This window comes from Salvia splendens, chromosome 11 (assembly GCF_004379255.2).
Source record: "Salvia splendens isolate huo1 chromosome 11, SspV2, whole genome shotgun sequence".
Lineage (NCBI taxonomy): Eukaryota > Viridiplantae > Streptophyta > Magnoliopsida > Lamiales > Lamiaceae > Salvia > Salvia splendens.
Window position 1 is genome coordinate 7,434,120 of NC_056042.1, and position 14,048 is coordinate 7,448,167.

Genomic DNA, 14,048 nt, shown 5'->3' on the forward strand with positions numbered 1-14,048 from the left:
TAATTTGCAGCCGCATTTTGTGGAGCGCGATCTTGGTTGGTAGGAGAGGAAAGGGGGAGGAGAACGATTTATCTTGCAGTTGTTGATTGTATTGTCTTTGTGCTGGCAAGAATGATAAGCAATTCCGATAAAATTACTTCTGCATTCGTCGTTGCAAATGATGATTTTTTATTCAACTTTTTCTGAAAAGAATAAAGATTGAATTATTTTAAATTTGATTTTCCCAAAATACGACTGCTTTGATCAAGTCAAGATCGAATTTTATAATTCAAATGTTCTCTAATTGGTTCGAATTCACTTATCTTCTAATCAAGATTCATAAACTTACATGATGCAGAATTCGCATCCAGTTTTTCTGATTCAATGATTCAATCACTCCCTCCTCTCCATCATCTCATTTAAAATTACCACTTTCTTGAATAACATACTCTAATTTAGATGAAAATATTGAGTGTAGTAAAATACAAATATCAAATCTGGAAATCCAGCTCTAAAGCGTCTTCAATTTTGAGGCATCAATGAATTTGAGGCACCTACTTCGTTCTTGTGTAGCTTACAGATAGATAATAGTAATCACTGCTGTAGACAGTTCCTCAAACTTTTCAAAAAAAATCAGTATTTTAATTTGAATATCTAAAAATTATAAATTATGCTAACTGTGGAAAATAGGATCCATAAGAAAAGAGAGATCCTCCCCCTCCATGTGAGGAGTAAGGTTGTCCAAGGTGGTATACACAGCTTGTGATGCAATATGTGATGTATCAAAGACAAGAAAGTGATGGAATTCCCCATCAGACTCAATCCAACTACATCCAGGAGCCTTCTCCACTCCACCTTCCTTCATCCTCCTCCTCCTCCTCCTCCTCCTCCTCACACCACCTGCCCCTTCTCCATCACCACTTCTCCCATACAAATTCGCCAACGCATCATATCTCCCACCACGATACAGCTGCAGCTCAATCACCCGATCCCCGACATATCTCCCCATCTCCACATCCCCATGAATCACACACGCTCCGAGCAGAGCACCCCACACCTCCTCACTCTCCTCCGCCATCCCCTCCACCGTCTCCCTCAACCGCCCCGCCCGCCCAAGCATATCGACCATGCACCCGTAGTGATCAACACCAGGCCGCACCCCATAGTCGCGCTCCATCGCTTCAAACACCTCTCTCCCCTCCGACACAAGCCCCCCGTGAGAGCAAGCGCTCAGCACCGCGATAAATGTGACCTCGTTAGGTCTCACCCCGCTGCTTAACATCTCAGAGAAGAGACTCAGGGCGTCCATGGCGTCCCCGTTCATTGCCACCCCGTGTATCAAGGCCGTCCATGGGTACACGTCCTTCACGCATGTCATCTCAAAGACACGAAACGCCTCCTCCACGCACCCGTACTTTGCGTACATGTCGATCAGAGCAGTCCCGAGCACTGAGGTTAGCTCCAGTTTCCGCGTGCCTATGTAGCTCTCGAGCCACATTCCCTTCTCCAATGAGCCCAGATGAGCAGAAGCTTTGAGCGCGGTTGCTAATGTAGCTTCGTTAGGTTCGACCTTTTCAAGCAGCATTGCATCGAAAAGAAGCAACACATCCTTAAATTTATTCAACTGCACGAAGCCAGCTAGCAAAGCATTCCAAGAAACAGAGTTTCTGTAAGGCATATCAAGAAAAGCTCTCATTGCATCGTCACAGCAACCGCATTTCAAATACATGTTAACACGAGCTGTGGAGACATAAACATCTCGCACCACTCTCCCCGATTCGACATAAAACCCGTGTATCCACCGCCCCAGCCAAACGCAGCACAATATTCCGGCTGCAGAAAAGGCACTGACAACTGCTACCTCATCCACCGCGACACCCGACGCTCTCATCTCTAGAAAGAGGTTCAGAGCTTCTCGAGCTCGACCAGTCCTAACATACCCATCCATCAACGCTGTGTAACCGACGACATCTCGCTGCGGCATTTCGTCGAACACTTTGCGAGCACTCTCGATGAACCCACATTTCGCAGAGACGCTTAGCAAAGTGTTGAGGAAGAAGTGATCAGAGGCGAAACCGAACTTGCTCGAGTGCGCGAAGATCTGGAAAGGGATGTGGGTTTTGGACTTGAGGAGGAGAGGGAAGGTGTGCTTGTTGGGGGAGACGCCCTCGCGGTGCATCTTAGCGTAGATGAGAATGGCGGTGTTTGGGTCGGAGGTGAAGGCTCTGAAGAGGGCGTTGTAGGTGGAGACATCGGGGCGGCGAATCTGGTTGAGGATGGAGAGGACGTAGGCGCGGGGGAAGGAAGAGGATGGAGAGGACGTAGGCGCGGGGGAAGGAAGGGAGGGATATGCAGTGAAGGAGGAGAGGTGTGACGAGTGAAGAGTGGTCGGAGAAGCCGGAGACGATGAGGAGAGAGTGGATTTGCGGCAGTTTGAAGAATTCCGGCGAGGAATTGTTTCCTCTGGGAAGGAATTTCTGCGACAAGTAACGCACTGCAAAATTCAAATTCTTGAAATTGAGGGCAGCCAGCATTGAACCCAAAATATTGCAGCGGCATGCCTTCTCATATCTATTCGGTTTAGAGCATCCACCGTAAGAATAGCTGACCATAGTCCAGCCATAGTCTATCCACAAACTCTTCCTGCCACATCATCAGCATTAAAAATCATTCTGCCACATTAGAGCATCCACAATGGCGCCTAGCGCACCGCCTAGCCGAGCGCCGGCGCTAGGCGAACCATTGGAGGATCCGAAAACCGCCGAGCGGTTTTCCGGATATCAATTTCGCCTAGCGCTAGGCGGTCAAAAACCGCTGGGCGATCCGCTCGGCTCCATTGCAGCGTCCGGATCGCCCAGCGCATAGCCCAGCGGATTTTTTATTTTTTATTTTTTATATTTAAAACACTATATATACACGATTTGCACTTCATTTCATTCGCACCACTTGTATTAACGAGTACTCTCTCTATCTTAATTTCTGTACAAGATCAACACCGAGAAATGGATCTGAACACGAGCCTAGTTCAGGGACGAGCGGTTCTCAAACTCCCCCAATCCCCGTTGGAGGCGGATGGAATCAGATGCCCGGGTACTACAACATGTACCCGTGGCAGCAGATGCTACCCGAGATGCCGACCGGAGGGAGTCCGCCGGGGGGGTTCCCGGCGATGCGGGGTTGGGCACCCAATATGCAGATGATGCCGGGGTGGGTACCCAATATGCAGATGATACCCGGGGGAGGTTCGGCGACGCAGGGGACGCCGGAGGGGGCGTACCGGCGACGCAGGTGACGCGGGGGGACGTCTATCGCCCCAGTTTTGATTTTTTGACTGCTTCATCGCACACATCGACCCCAACGGATGCGCAGTTCACGCTGAGCGGTTTTGAAGATGTCCGGAGAAGGTGGACGGACGAGGAGAATGTTGCGCTGTCAAAGGCGTGGGTGAGTGTTTGCGACGATCATCATGTTTCTAATAACCAGAGGATCGTCAACGTGTGGGGCAAGGTAGCAGCAGCCTACCGGCTATTTTTCCCGGAGGGGAGGCCACACAACGGGGAGGATTGCCGGAAGGCGTGGAACCGAATCAGGGCTGTCGTCTCCCGATTTTCGGGTTTGTACGCCAACGCCCTCCGCATGCAGAGTAGTGGCCAAACGGAGCACGACTGCAGGAGAATAGCGGAGAAAGCCTTCCCCCAGCCCGGGTTATATAAGGACTTCACCTACTGGAACTGCTATCTTGTGCTGAACGACTCCGAGAAATTCCGAGTAGGTGTCAACGCTGGCTGGCCGAGAGCAACGATGAACTATATCGGGGATTACAGCGGCAGCAGCGGTGGTTTCCAACGACCTCCCCGAGACGGACCAGGTGCTCCCCAACCTCGTTCGTCGTCGGCGCCGACCTCGCCCCGCTGGGCAAAAGCGGGCGCAACGGGAGGCGAGGGGGTCGCCGGGGTTTCCCAGGAGGTCAGTCGGCATCCCCCCTTGACCGCCAGTCTACAGAGGATCTCAAGTACTTCGCGCGTCAACAAACGCGCCAGATGATGGTGAAGACGTTAGCCGAATGGCGAGCGGCGACGGACCCCAGGAGAAGAGATTTCTCTTCACATTGCTCGAGAGCATGAATGACGATCTGCGTGGAGGCGGCAGCGGCGGTGGCAGCGGAGGCGGCGGTGACAGTGGCGACAGAGGCGGCGGCGACGGCGACGACGGAGGCGAGGGAGCCGGCGAGTGATTTTTTAAGTAATGTACTTTTTCGATTTTGAATGTAATTTTTTATTAATGTACTTTTTTAAAATTTTGTACTTTTTTTTAATTTATTGTACTTTTTTTTAAATTTAAAATAGTATTATTAATGTTTCCCGTATATATCTCGTAAATTAAATTCCGTATATTTTGTTATTAGTGATGTGGCTATTGATGTGGCTGGGCTATTTATGATGTGGCTAGGCTATGGCTGGGCTATTTATGATGTGGCAGGAGGATTTTTAGTATTGATGATGTGGCAGGAGGAGTTTGTGGCTAGGCTATGGCTGGGCTATTCCTATTGTGGATGCTCTCATCAAAACAAGCAAATAGCCCAGCAATAGCCTAGCCACATCACTCAAAATTATATAAAACAAATAATTAACAATCACACAAAATACGGAATTAAATTTACGACACAGATACGGGAAAATTCAATTATATTATTAAAATTAAAAAGTACATTAATTAAAAAAATTAATTTAAAAAAAAGTACATTAATTAAAAAAAATGCTCCGTCTCACTCCTCGTCGCCTTTGTCGCCGCCGCCTCCGTCGCCGGTGCAAATGAAAATGACGTGCAAATCGCGTATAGGGCTGTCAAAATCGGGTACCCGCGGGTACCCGACCGGAAATATTCGGGTACCCGATCCTGAAAATCCCAAAATTTGCTACCCGATACCCGATACCCGATCCGAAAATGATTTCGGGTACCCGGATACCCGATTCGGGTATCCAGTCCCAAAAAATCGGGTACCCGATCCCGATTAATTTTTTTTTTATTTTTTTTCATATATTTCCAAGTTCAAACTTGTTAAATACTTACAAATTCCAAATTCAATAAGTTCCTAATCCTAATAACAACACAACATTCAAAGTTATAATTTTCCAATCACAATTCACAAGTTATAACAATATAAGTAATAAAGCAATGTACCTAAAATCACGCACATTGGCCTTATTTAGCATTTCCTTCAAATTTTAAATTTGATTCCAAAAGTAATAAATTTATTTAATTTATCTCTTGTAGTGAATTTTCCATCAATTGAGGAAAATACTAGTGGGAAATTCACTTCTAAACTAAGTTCATAGTATTTGAGACCAATTTATAGTGAAAAATATCATGTTTTGGCCAAGTGTTATAATTTCAAGTACTCTAATATCCCAAAACATATATGTGATTTTTGACTACAACATTTTGATGGGATGGGAATACAACAGCAACAACAACAGCCGTGGTTTGCGAATTTGCTACAAATGCTGAAGCCAAGGTTTCTGGTTTAGGGCACATGTCATTTTAGATTCTTGTATTTCAGAATCATTTGTGCCAATAATACTTCTACAATTTTCTGAATTATCACAAATCAACAAAATTGTATCAAATCGAACCAGAGTTCGGATCCAAACACAAATTCAAAACCCACGTTAAACCCCAAAAATCCCAATTCCGCAACCCAATAAAAATCCAAAACCATTATCAAAGATCCAATCTTTGACATCGCTCCCAACCAAAAATAAATTGCAAATTAAATAATTGATAAACTGCAAATTAAATAAAACATTAGTAAAATAATATAAAATTTTTGAGTTTTCGGGTATTACCCGATCGGGTATCGGGTAACCCGATACCCGAAAATCCCAATAACCCAATACCCGATCCCGACCCGAAACTCAATTTTTCAGGTATCGGGTATCCAATTACCCGATTTTTTCGGGTTCGGGTATCGGGTATCCAATACCCAATATCCATTTTGACAGCCATAATCGTGTATATATAGTGCTTCGAAAATTAAATAAATAAAAAAAAATCCGTTCGCCGATCCGGAGCCTGCAATGCGGCCAGCGCATCGGCGAGCGCATCGGCCAGCGCTCGGAAATCGGCGTGCGCTCGCCGATTTTTTTGCCGAAATTCGGCTAGCCGGTTACAATGGTTTGGCGAGCGGACCGGCTAGCGCCGGGGATCGGCTAGCCGGTCCGCTCGCCGCCAATGTGGATGCTCTTAGGGCATCCACAGTGGTGTGGATGTTCCGACGGACATCCCCGCAGACATCCCAAAAACACTTCCTGTCACGTCATAAAGACTTCCCACTGCACTGCCACGGCATAAGGACATCCCACTACACAGTGGCGGACATCCTCAAGGATATTCCGACGGACTTCCCACAATAATAAAAATTCACAAATTCACCAAATTAAACAATTTATGGAATTAAAATTTCGACACAAATACGGAGAAATTGCAACCACTTTATTTAAAAAAACATACATAGTACAAAAAAAACATACATAATTATTAAAAAAAATTACATAGTTAAAAAAAACCGCCGTCTCACTCCTCGGATTCCCCGCCGCCAGTACCCTCGTCGTCCCTGTCGGTAGTCCCCTCGTCGCCACTCTCCGCCATGTCTCCCAACCCCAAATTGCGCCGCATACTGTTATTGATATCCTTCAGCGATGACCTGTAATGACGATCGGTCGATGTTCGCCATTCAACCATTGCACGTAACAGGGTTTCATGTTGCGCGACGCGGGCGAGTGATGGGAGCTCGGGATCGTTTTGGGTAGGAGCTTCCGATTGGGCCTCGGCGGACCCGTTGACGCTTCCACTCGTCATCCGCGCGATGAAGGTTTCAGGAACTCTGCCTCGGCGGGGGGAGTTCGTGGGAACCAGCACTGCTACTGTACTCCCCGGAGGCGCTGATCTTCGTCCGCTTTGGCCAGCCAGATTCAACGCCCGCAGTAAACTTGGCCGAAGTCTGCACCACAAGATACACATCCCAATATTTGAATTCCCCGAAGCCCGCCGCAACGTCTTTGAACTGATGGTGAGACAGAAGCTTCACATCCTCGGCAGACATGCCGCTGGTTGCCGAGCGGAGGTTGTTTGAGTAAATGTCGGTGAATTGGTTGAGCTGCCTCTTCAGTCGCTCCCACTGTTTCCGGCATTGCTCTCTGTTGTGAGGCTTCCCCCTTGGCGGTTTGAAATGGAGGTAGCTTTGGCTAATGCGCCACCACATCTTGTCGATATGCTGGTTAGCCCCGATATATGGATCCTCCACTATACTGATCCACGCCTTCGCAAGCGCGATGCACTCCTCTGTGCTCCAGACGGTCCTCTTTTTCCTGCTGGATCCCTCCCCCCTCAGCGGCCCCCGCCTCACCATCGTACCCCGCCGCAGGCGAGGTAGTGCCCCGTCCCATGCCCCTCCCTCTCCCTGTCGCCGTTGGTGCGTCTGTGGGAGAATCTCGGATCAGAGATAGCCCCAACTCCTCCATCGAGAACGTCTCGATGCCGTGAACTGAGTCTCGAGAGGAGTACTCGGGGGATTGTCCGTCGACAGTATAGACATTGTCCACCGGTGATTGGGGGACCCCCTGCCTACTCCCCCGCAGCGACATGTGAGCCCTGCATCATCATCCCAGGCATCTGGGGCGGCATCATCCCCAGCATTGAGGTCATTCCGGCACTCACCCCGGACATTTGGGGCATTTGGGGCATCATCCCATACCAAGGCGGGTACATGTTGTAGTACTCGGGCATCATCCCCGCCGTCGTTTGGGGTTGGGGCATCATCCCTCCATTCCAGACATCGTGGCGGACATTAGGGTACTTCCGCCAACGGGAAAGAACGGTCCATGTGACTCGCTCGTGGCGGGGGAATCACTATCATGGTGCTTCATTTATATTCGAAAGAAAAGTATTTAGAGAGAGAGATACTCGTTAATACAAGTGGGGCGAATGAAATGAAATTCACGGAGCCGTATTTATAGAATTTTTGAAAAAAAATACTAAAATAATCCGGACGTCCGCGCGGATGTCTGCAAGGACGTCGCCACGAACGTCCCGGGAACGCCGCGGAACTCTGGTGTCCGCAACGAACGTTCGTATCTGCGTCACCTTTGCACAATGGCAGACGTCCGTCCGGCGTGCCGGAGTTCCGCGAGGGATGTCAGCCATTGCGCAGCGGTGACGCGGATACCGACGTCCGCTTCAAAAATTCTATAAATACTGCTCGTTAAACTTTATTTCATTCGCACCACTTGTATTAACGAGTATCTATCTCTCTACGTTTCTTTTATATATCCATAATAACTGGTAGTGGTAGTGGCTTTGGTGCGGGCGGTAGCGGTGCGGGTGGTAGTGGTGGGGGGTACGATGACATAATGAGGCGAATTCATGCACGTGTGCGGGAGGTAGTGGAGAGGGAGATACAGGCGGCCTTGGCGCCGGCGGTACCTCGGCCCATCCATCGTCGATCTATAGTACCACGGGACCACCTCGCTGCACACCGTCGGTTGTACGAGGATTACTTCGCTCCGGAACCACGATTTGGGGAGAACATGTTCCGATGACGTTTTAGGATGCACCGTCCGCTCTTTATGCGTATCGTGGGTGCTTTAGAGCGTCGATACGAGTATTTCAAGGTGCGAGAGGATGCGGCTGGTAAATCCGGCCACACTCCGATTCAGAAGTGCACTGCCGCAATCAGACAGCTGGCATACGGAGGCGCGGTTGACATGTTCGATGAGTACCTCCACATCGGCGAGACAACTGCCCGCGATTGCCTAAAGTATTTTTGTCAGGGCGTTAGGGAGATATTCAGGGATATGTATCTTCTGAAGCCTAACCCCGAAGATTGTCAGGCTCTGCTGGATAAGCACGGGACTCAACACGGGTTTCCGGGGATGCTAGGCAGCATAGATTGTATGCATTGGGAGTGGAAGAACTGCCCCGCTGCCTGGAAAGGGGTGTACACTACGGGTTTCAAGGGCAAGAATCCCACGATGATCCTTGAAGCGGTAGCTGACTACCGGTTGTGGATTTGGCATGCCTATTTTGGAGTAGCCGGGTCGAACAACGACATCAACGTCCTCCAGTCGTCGCCCCTTTTCAACGACCAGTGCATGGGCATCAGTCCGGCCGTCAATTTCGTCGCCAACGGCAACCAGCACAACTTGGGCTATTATTTGGCTGATGGGATGTACCCTATGTGGCCCGTCTTTGTGAAGACGATCAGATGCCCAACAGAAGAAAAGAAGGTATATTTTGCGGGTCGTCAGGAGGCAGCGCGCAAGGATGTGGAGCGGGCATTTGGTGTGCTCCAGGCTCGATGGGCGGCAGTGAAGGGTCTATCACGGCTGTGGTATGCTGACAGCATCGTCGATATGATGTACGCATGTATTATCATGCATAACATGATTGTCGAAGATGAAGGTCCAGCACTGACGGATTGGGCCAATGATGATGCTGATGCTGATGATGCGGGTCCAAGCCACGACGTGGCCACCGGCAATGTACGTATGGGGATACTCCATGACGAGGTCGAGCGAGTCCGTGCATTTGCCGACATGCGCCAAAAACAAGCTCATATTCGACTCCAGAACGATATAATTGAAGAAGTATGGCAGCAGATGGGTCGTCGTTGATGGAATTTGTATTTATTGAAGTGTACTTTTTTTGTTTTTTTTTTTGTTGAAATGTACCTTTCTTTTTTTATTTAATGAAATTTTTATTCCGTAATCGTGGCGAAATTTTAATTCCGTAAATTGTTTAATTTGGTGAATTTGTGATTTTTTATTATTGTGGGAAGGCTGTCGGGATGTCCTTGGGGATGTCCGCCACTGTGCAGTGGGAAGTCCTTATGACGTGGCAATGCAGTGGGAAATCCTTATGACGTGGCAGAAGGTGTTTTGGGATGTCCGCCGGACATCCGCACCACTGTGGATGCTCTTAGGGTCATTTGACATGTTGTATTTTTTGGGGCTATAAATTTTGAACTATAACTCTGTCAAATTGTTGGACTAATCAGACTAATATGTGAATTTTGGATTGAATTGATATCCCTAAAATCGTAGCATATAAACTACATACATTACAGGTATGATCGGTTTGACAGACAAATAATAGTGAGATATAATATGATATAGGGGTGCATTATATTGATAACTCCCTCTTAAATTGCTAACTACAACTAAATGATAAACATTGGATCATTAAATTAAAGCATAAGATCATTCAACCACGAGTATCAATGCAGTGTAAAAAATACCAATTAGGAATATCAGTGTCAATTAACAACAAATTAGTTAAAACTAACTTTTTAAAAAAATATCAAAACTTTAAATGATTATTACTAATTTAAATTATTTTTTTACACAACATATATCAATTTAAAGATAATTTTATAAGAATTCTATCGAGATCTCACTTGCATATGTTCTGATGTCAAAATTTGATTTTTTTTTAATTTTCATATTTTTACGTATTAGTTTAATATAAATGTAGGTATCAAAATATGTCAATATAATATACTATATACAATGTCAATGCAAAATTGTGTTGACATATTCAAGGAATCACATTGATATTTTTAATATACTATATTGACACTTTATCTAAATCCCTAAATTTGGTCATTCTTCTAATCTATTTAAATTAAATAATAATAAAAGAACAATTTATAGACCACTGATCTCTGGAAATCCTATAAACTTAAATTAGTTGTAGTTAGCAATTAAGAGACGAGTTAGCAATGATCACACCCAATACTAAGATATAATAAGTTTGTTTCAATAATTAAATTAGTTATAGAGAGATTGGTTAAACATGAGATAGAATCTAATCTTAATATTATGAAGGTATGATCAAAATATATTATCACTAGAGAGCTTTTGAGTAAATGCATTTGAATAAAAAATATAATTAGTCCCGTAATATAATCAATCCACCATTTAGAAAACGCAACACTCAAATTACACAATAACATTTAACATTTTATATTTAGAGCATCCGCAATGGGCGGACGATGGCACGCCCGATGGCGCCCTAGGGTTTAGGGTTTCATACACTGTTTCATTTGAGTGGTCTGATGTGTCTCGCTATTTTCTGTCGACATGAAGAGAATCAGCACCAAAGTAGCCTTAATGACCACCAAATTCCATTCCTAAAACATAGAGTATATTAAAATAGAATAACACATTCTGTGTCCCGTAAAATTAGTTTTTTTGTCCATCCCAACAAATGAATCCTCTTCTATTTTTTGGTAAGTATTTCTCTCTTCTCGATTGATATTTTTCTATAGTATCTCATTCTTTACTAATTTTGCTTTAAAATTTGTGTCAATAATGTCCCTATTTTTATATACTCCTATCAAGTATTTTTCTTTTCTTCACTCCCTTTCCTTAGAGCATCCACAACGGCGAGCAGGACGACGTCCGTCCGTGCCAGCGGAACGGAGACGCTGTCCGCCGCTGCGCTTGCGCCGCTGGCACGGCGCTGCTCGATGCATCGAGCACGTCCGTGTCAACGAGCAGGCGACGTGGCAGCGTGTGATTGGCCAACGGCATAGCCGTTGGCAATTTATTTTTTTTTAAAAAAATCAGATTTTAATTAAAAAAAATCGATTAAAAATAAAAAAAATATTTTCCCACTTTTCAAAAAATTATATCCATTTTCTACCCACTTTTAATTTATTTTTCAATTTTTTCCCAAAAAATACACATTTTCATCTATAAATACCCCCACTTCCATACAAAAAATTCACACCACACTACACAATTATCATCCAAATTCTCTCATTTCCATTCTCAATTCTCATCCAATCTTTCATTCACTCTTACTCTTACAACAAAACAATGTCCGGCCACGGCGATCACCCCCCGGGCTCCCACGGTTGGAACCCCGATTGGTTCGGTTCACAACCGTTTCCTAGTCCGGAAACGGAATATTCGGCCCCTCCTTAAACCCAAGGTTCGGAAGTTCCGGGTGGCTACCGGCCTTACCCGATCGACGACCAAGATGCCCCCGAAGGGCAATACGGGTGGACACCCGAGCCTAGAGCGAGGTCGAGCGGCCCCTCACAAACTCAGACTCCTCCTACTCGCGGTGTCCGCACACCGTACACTCCGGCGGAGATGGAGCAATTGTTCAAAGCATTCTTGTCAATCTCCGAAGATCCGGAGATTGTCACGAACCAATCTGGCGATCATTATTGGTGGCGCATCTGTCGCCGGTACAATGAAAACCGGCCGGCTGGAACAATCGAGTGCAACGAGAGTATGGTGCGCAACGCCATATACAGAGCCAACGAAGAAATCCAAAAGTTCCAGGGGTATTACCTCCAGGAAGAGCGTCCGGAGCGAGGTCGACATCATCAGTTCCGCCTTATTGACCTACCAATCCATGAACTACAAGCCGTTCAAGTACCTCAACATTTGGCAGGAGACGCGGTTGCATCTGAAGTATAGGGGAGACGTAACATCCTCCTCTAGCGGCTCCTCCAAAAGGTCAAGGTCAGTATCTCTATCCGACGCCAGCTCCGAAGAAGTGGCTAGCCAACTTGCCGGAGCTAACATGGGTAGCCCGACGCCGGCCAGAGCGGTTCCCAACGCCGACCGCAAGGAAGGAAGAAGGCGGCAGACAACCGCCGTCGCGCCGCGACTCCATCTGCCCCCGATCCCGAACCCGCTCCCTATGTGCCACCTCAACCCCCCACCAACTCGTTGTGGGGGGTTTTGGCCCAACTGAATTTGGCCGATAGGTCAAATATGACCCCCGAGCAACTTCGATCGCATGTGGTGATGATACGGGGTCTCCAAAGAACGTTGGGGGTATTGCCGGATGATGATTAGTCTTCACCGGGAGCATTTTTACGCTTAAATTGGTGTAATTTTTATTTTTTAGGATTTTAATTATGTAATTTTATTTTTTAGGAATTTAATTATGTAATTTTTAATTTTATTGTAATTTGTAATATTATTCCGGGTATTTTTAATGAATTTTAATTTTATGGAAATATTTTTATTTAAATTGAATAATAGAATGGTGGGACCCTTGTGCTCGTCCTTGCGGAAGAACACGGATATGAGTGTTGTGCTCTTGCCTAAGAGCAGTCAGAAAAAATGGGGCCGGGCCCACATCCGTGCTCACTGGCAAGAGGACGAATGTGGATGCTCTTAGTTCTTTTACAACTTCTATTTAGAAAATAAATTCTCAACAAGCAACACCCGATCTCAAGATTAAAGGAGCTAATAGAATCATATCAAGTAATTATTTTTTACATAGAAATTTGAGGAACTAAATTTTGACCATCAATTTTTAACGGTTCCATCAAAACTTGATAAAAGAAACGGAATAAATCAATAAAAAATATAAACACAAAGCTAGAATAATATTAGTTACGATTAGCTCTTTTAATCTAATCAATATATCCCTCATATGTCAGCGATCACCATTCCCTTCCCACTAAAAAGATAGTGATAATGAATGGTAAAATTAGTTCCTAAAACTTTATCCACAGAATCTTTTACTGCTAATCAACACTGATTAAAGTGGGTGCAGAATTCAGATAGTTGTCATTTTTTTGACAAAAAGTTCAATGAAAGGGACTGGAATATCAACTTTGGGCCCCTTCCACTAAGTTTTAGTCAAAATCGTGCAATTTTATAGCAAAAAACGAAATTCTTATACATTGGATTGCCATATAATTTAAACAGAGGATTTCATTTTATATGACACACATTGAATTCAACCCTAATTAATTCAAATTATTCTTTTTTATTTCGATTTATACAAAATTATGCGGTCATAATAACGTGGCCGCCCACACAAACATTTAATAGATAAATCTAGCATATTCTACATTTAAATTATATTTTACAAATAAAATTTGAAAAGTTAAAAAAAGGCTTTTATGTGGACAACTCCATTGTGTTGTTTAGCATCACTCTATCGTTTAATTGCAGTGTGGTTAATAAATTATAGTCGAAGATGAATAAATTTTACTCCTAATTACATTTTCAATGAAGCTTAATTAAAACTGCATG

At 45.2% G+C, this 14,048-nt stretch overlaps 1 protein-coding gene across 1 annotated transcript; it reads right to left on the reverse strand.

Moving 5' to 3' along the window:
• Window positions 1–270: 270 nt before the first annotated feature.
• LOC121755920 (pentatricopeptide repeat-containing protein At1g50270-like) lies at window positions 271–2,513 on the reverse strand. Its single transcript, XM_042151365.1, has 2 exons — window positions 2,321–2,513; window positions 271–2,286 (listed from the first exon to the last, which is right to left on the reverse strand). Exons 1-2 carry the CDS (start codon window positions 2,511–2,513, stop codon window positions 653–655), a joined length of 1,827 nt encoding a protein of 608 aa, XP_042007299.1. The 3' UTR covers window positions 271–652.
• Between the last annotated feature and the right edge of the window lie 11,535 nt (window positions 2,514–14,048).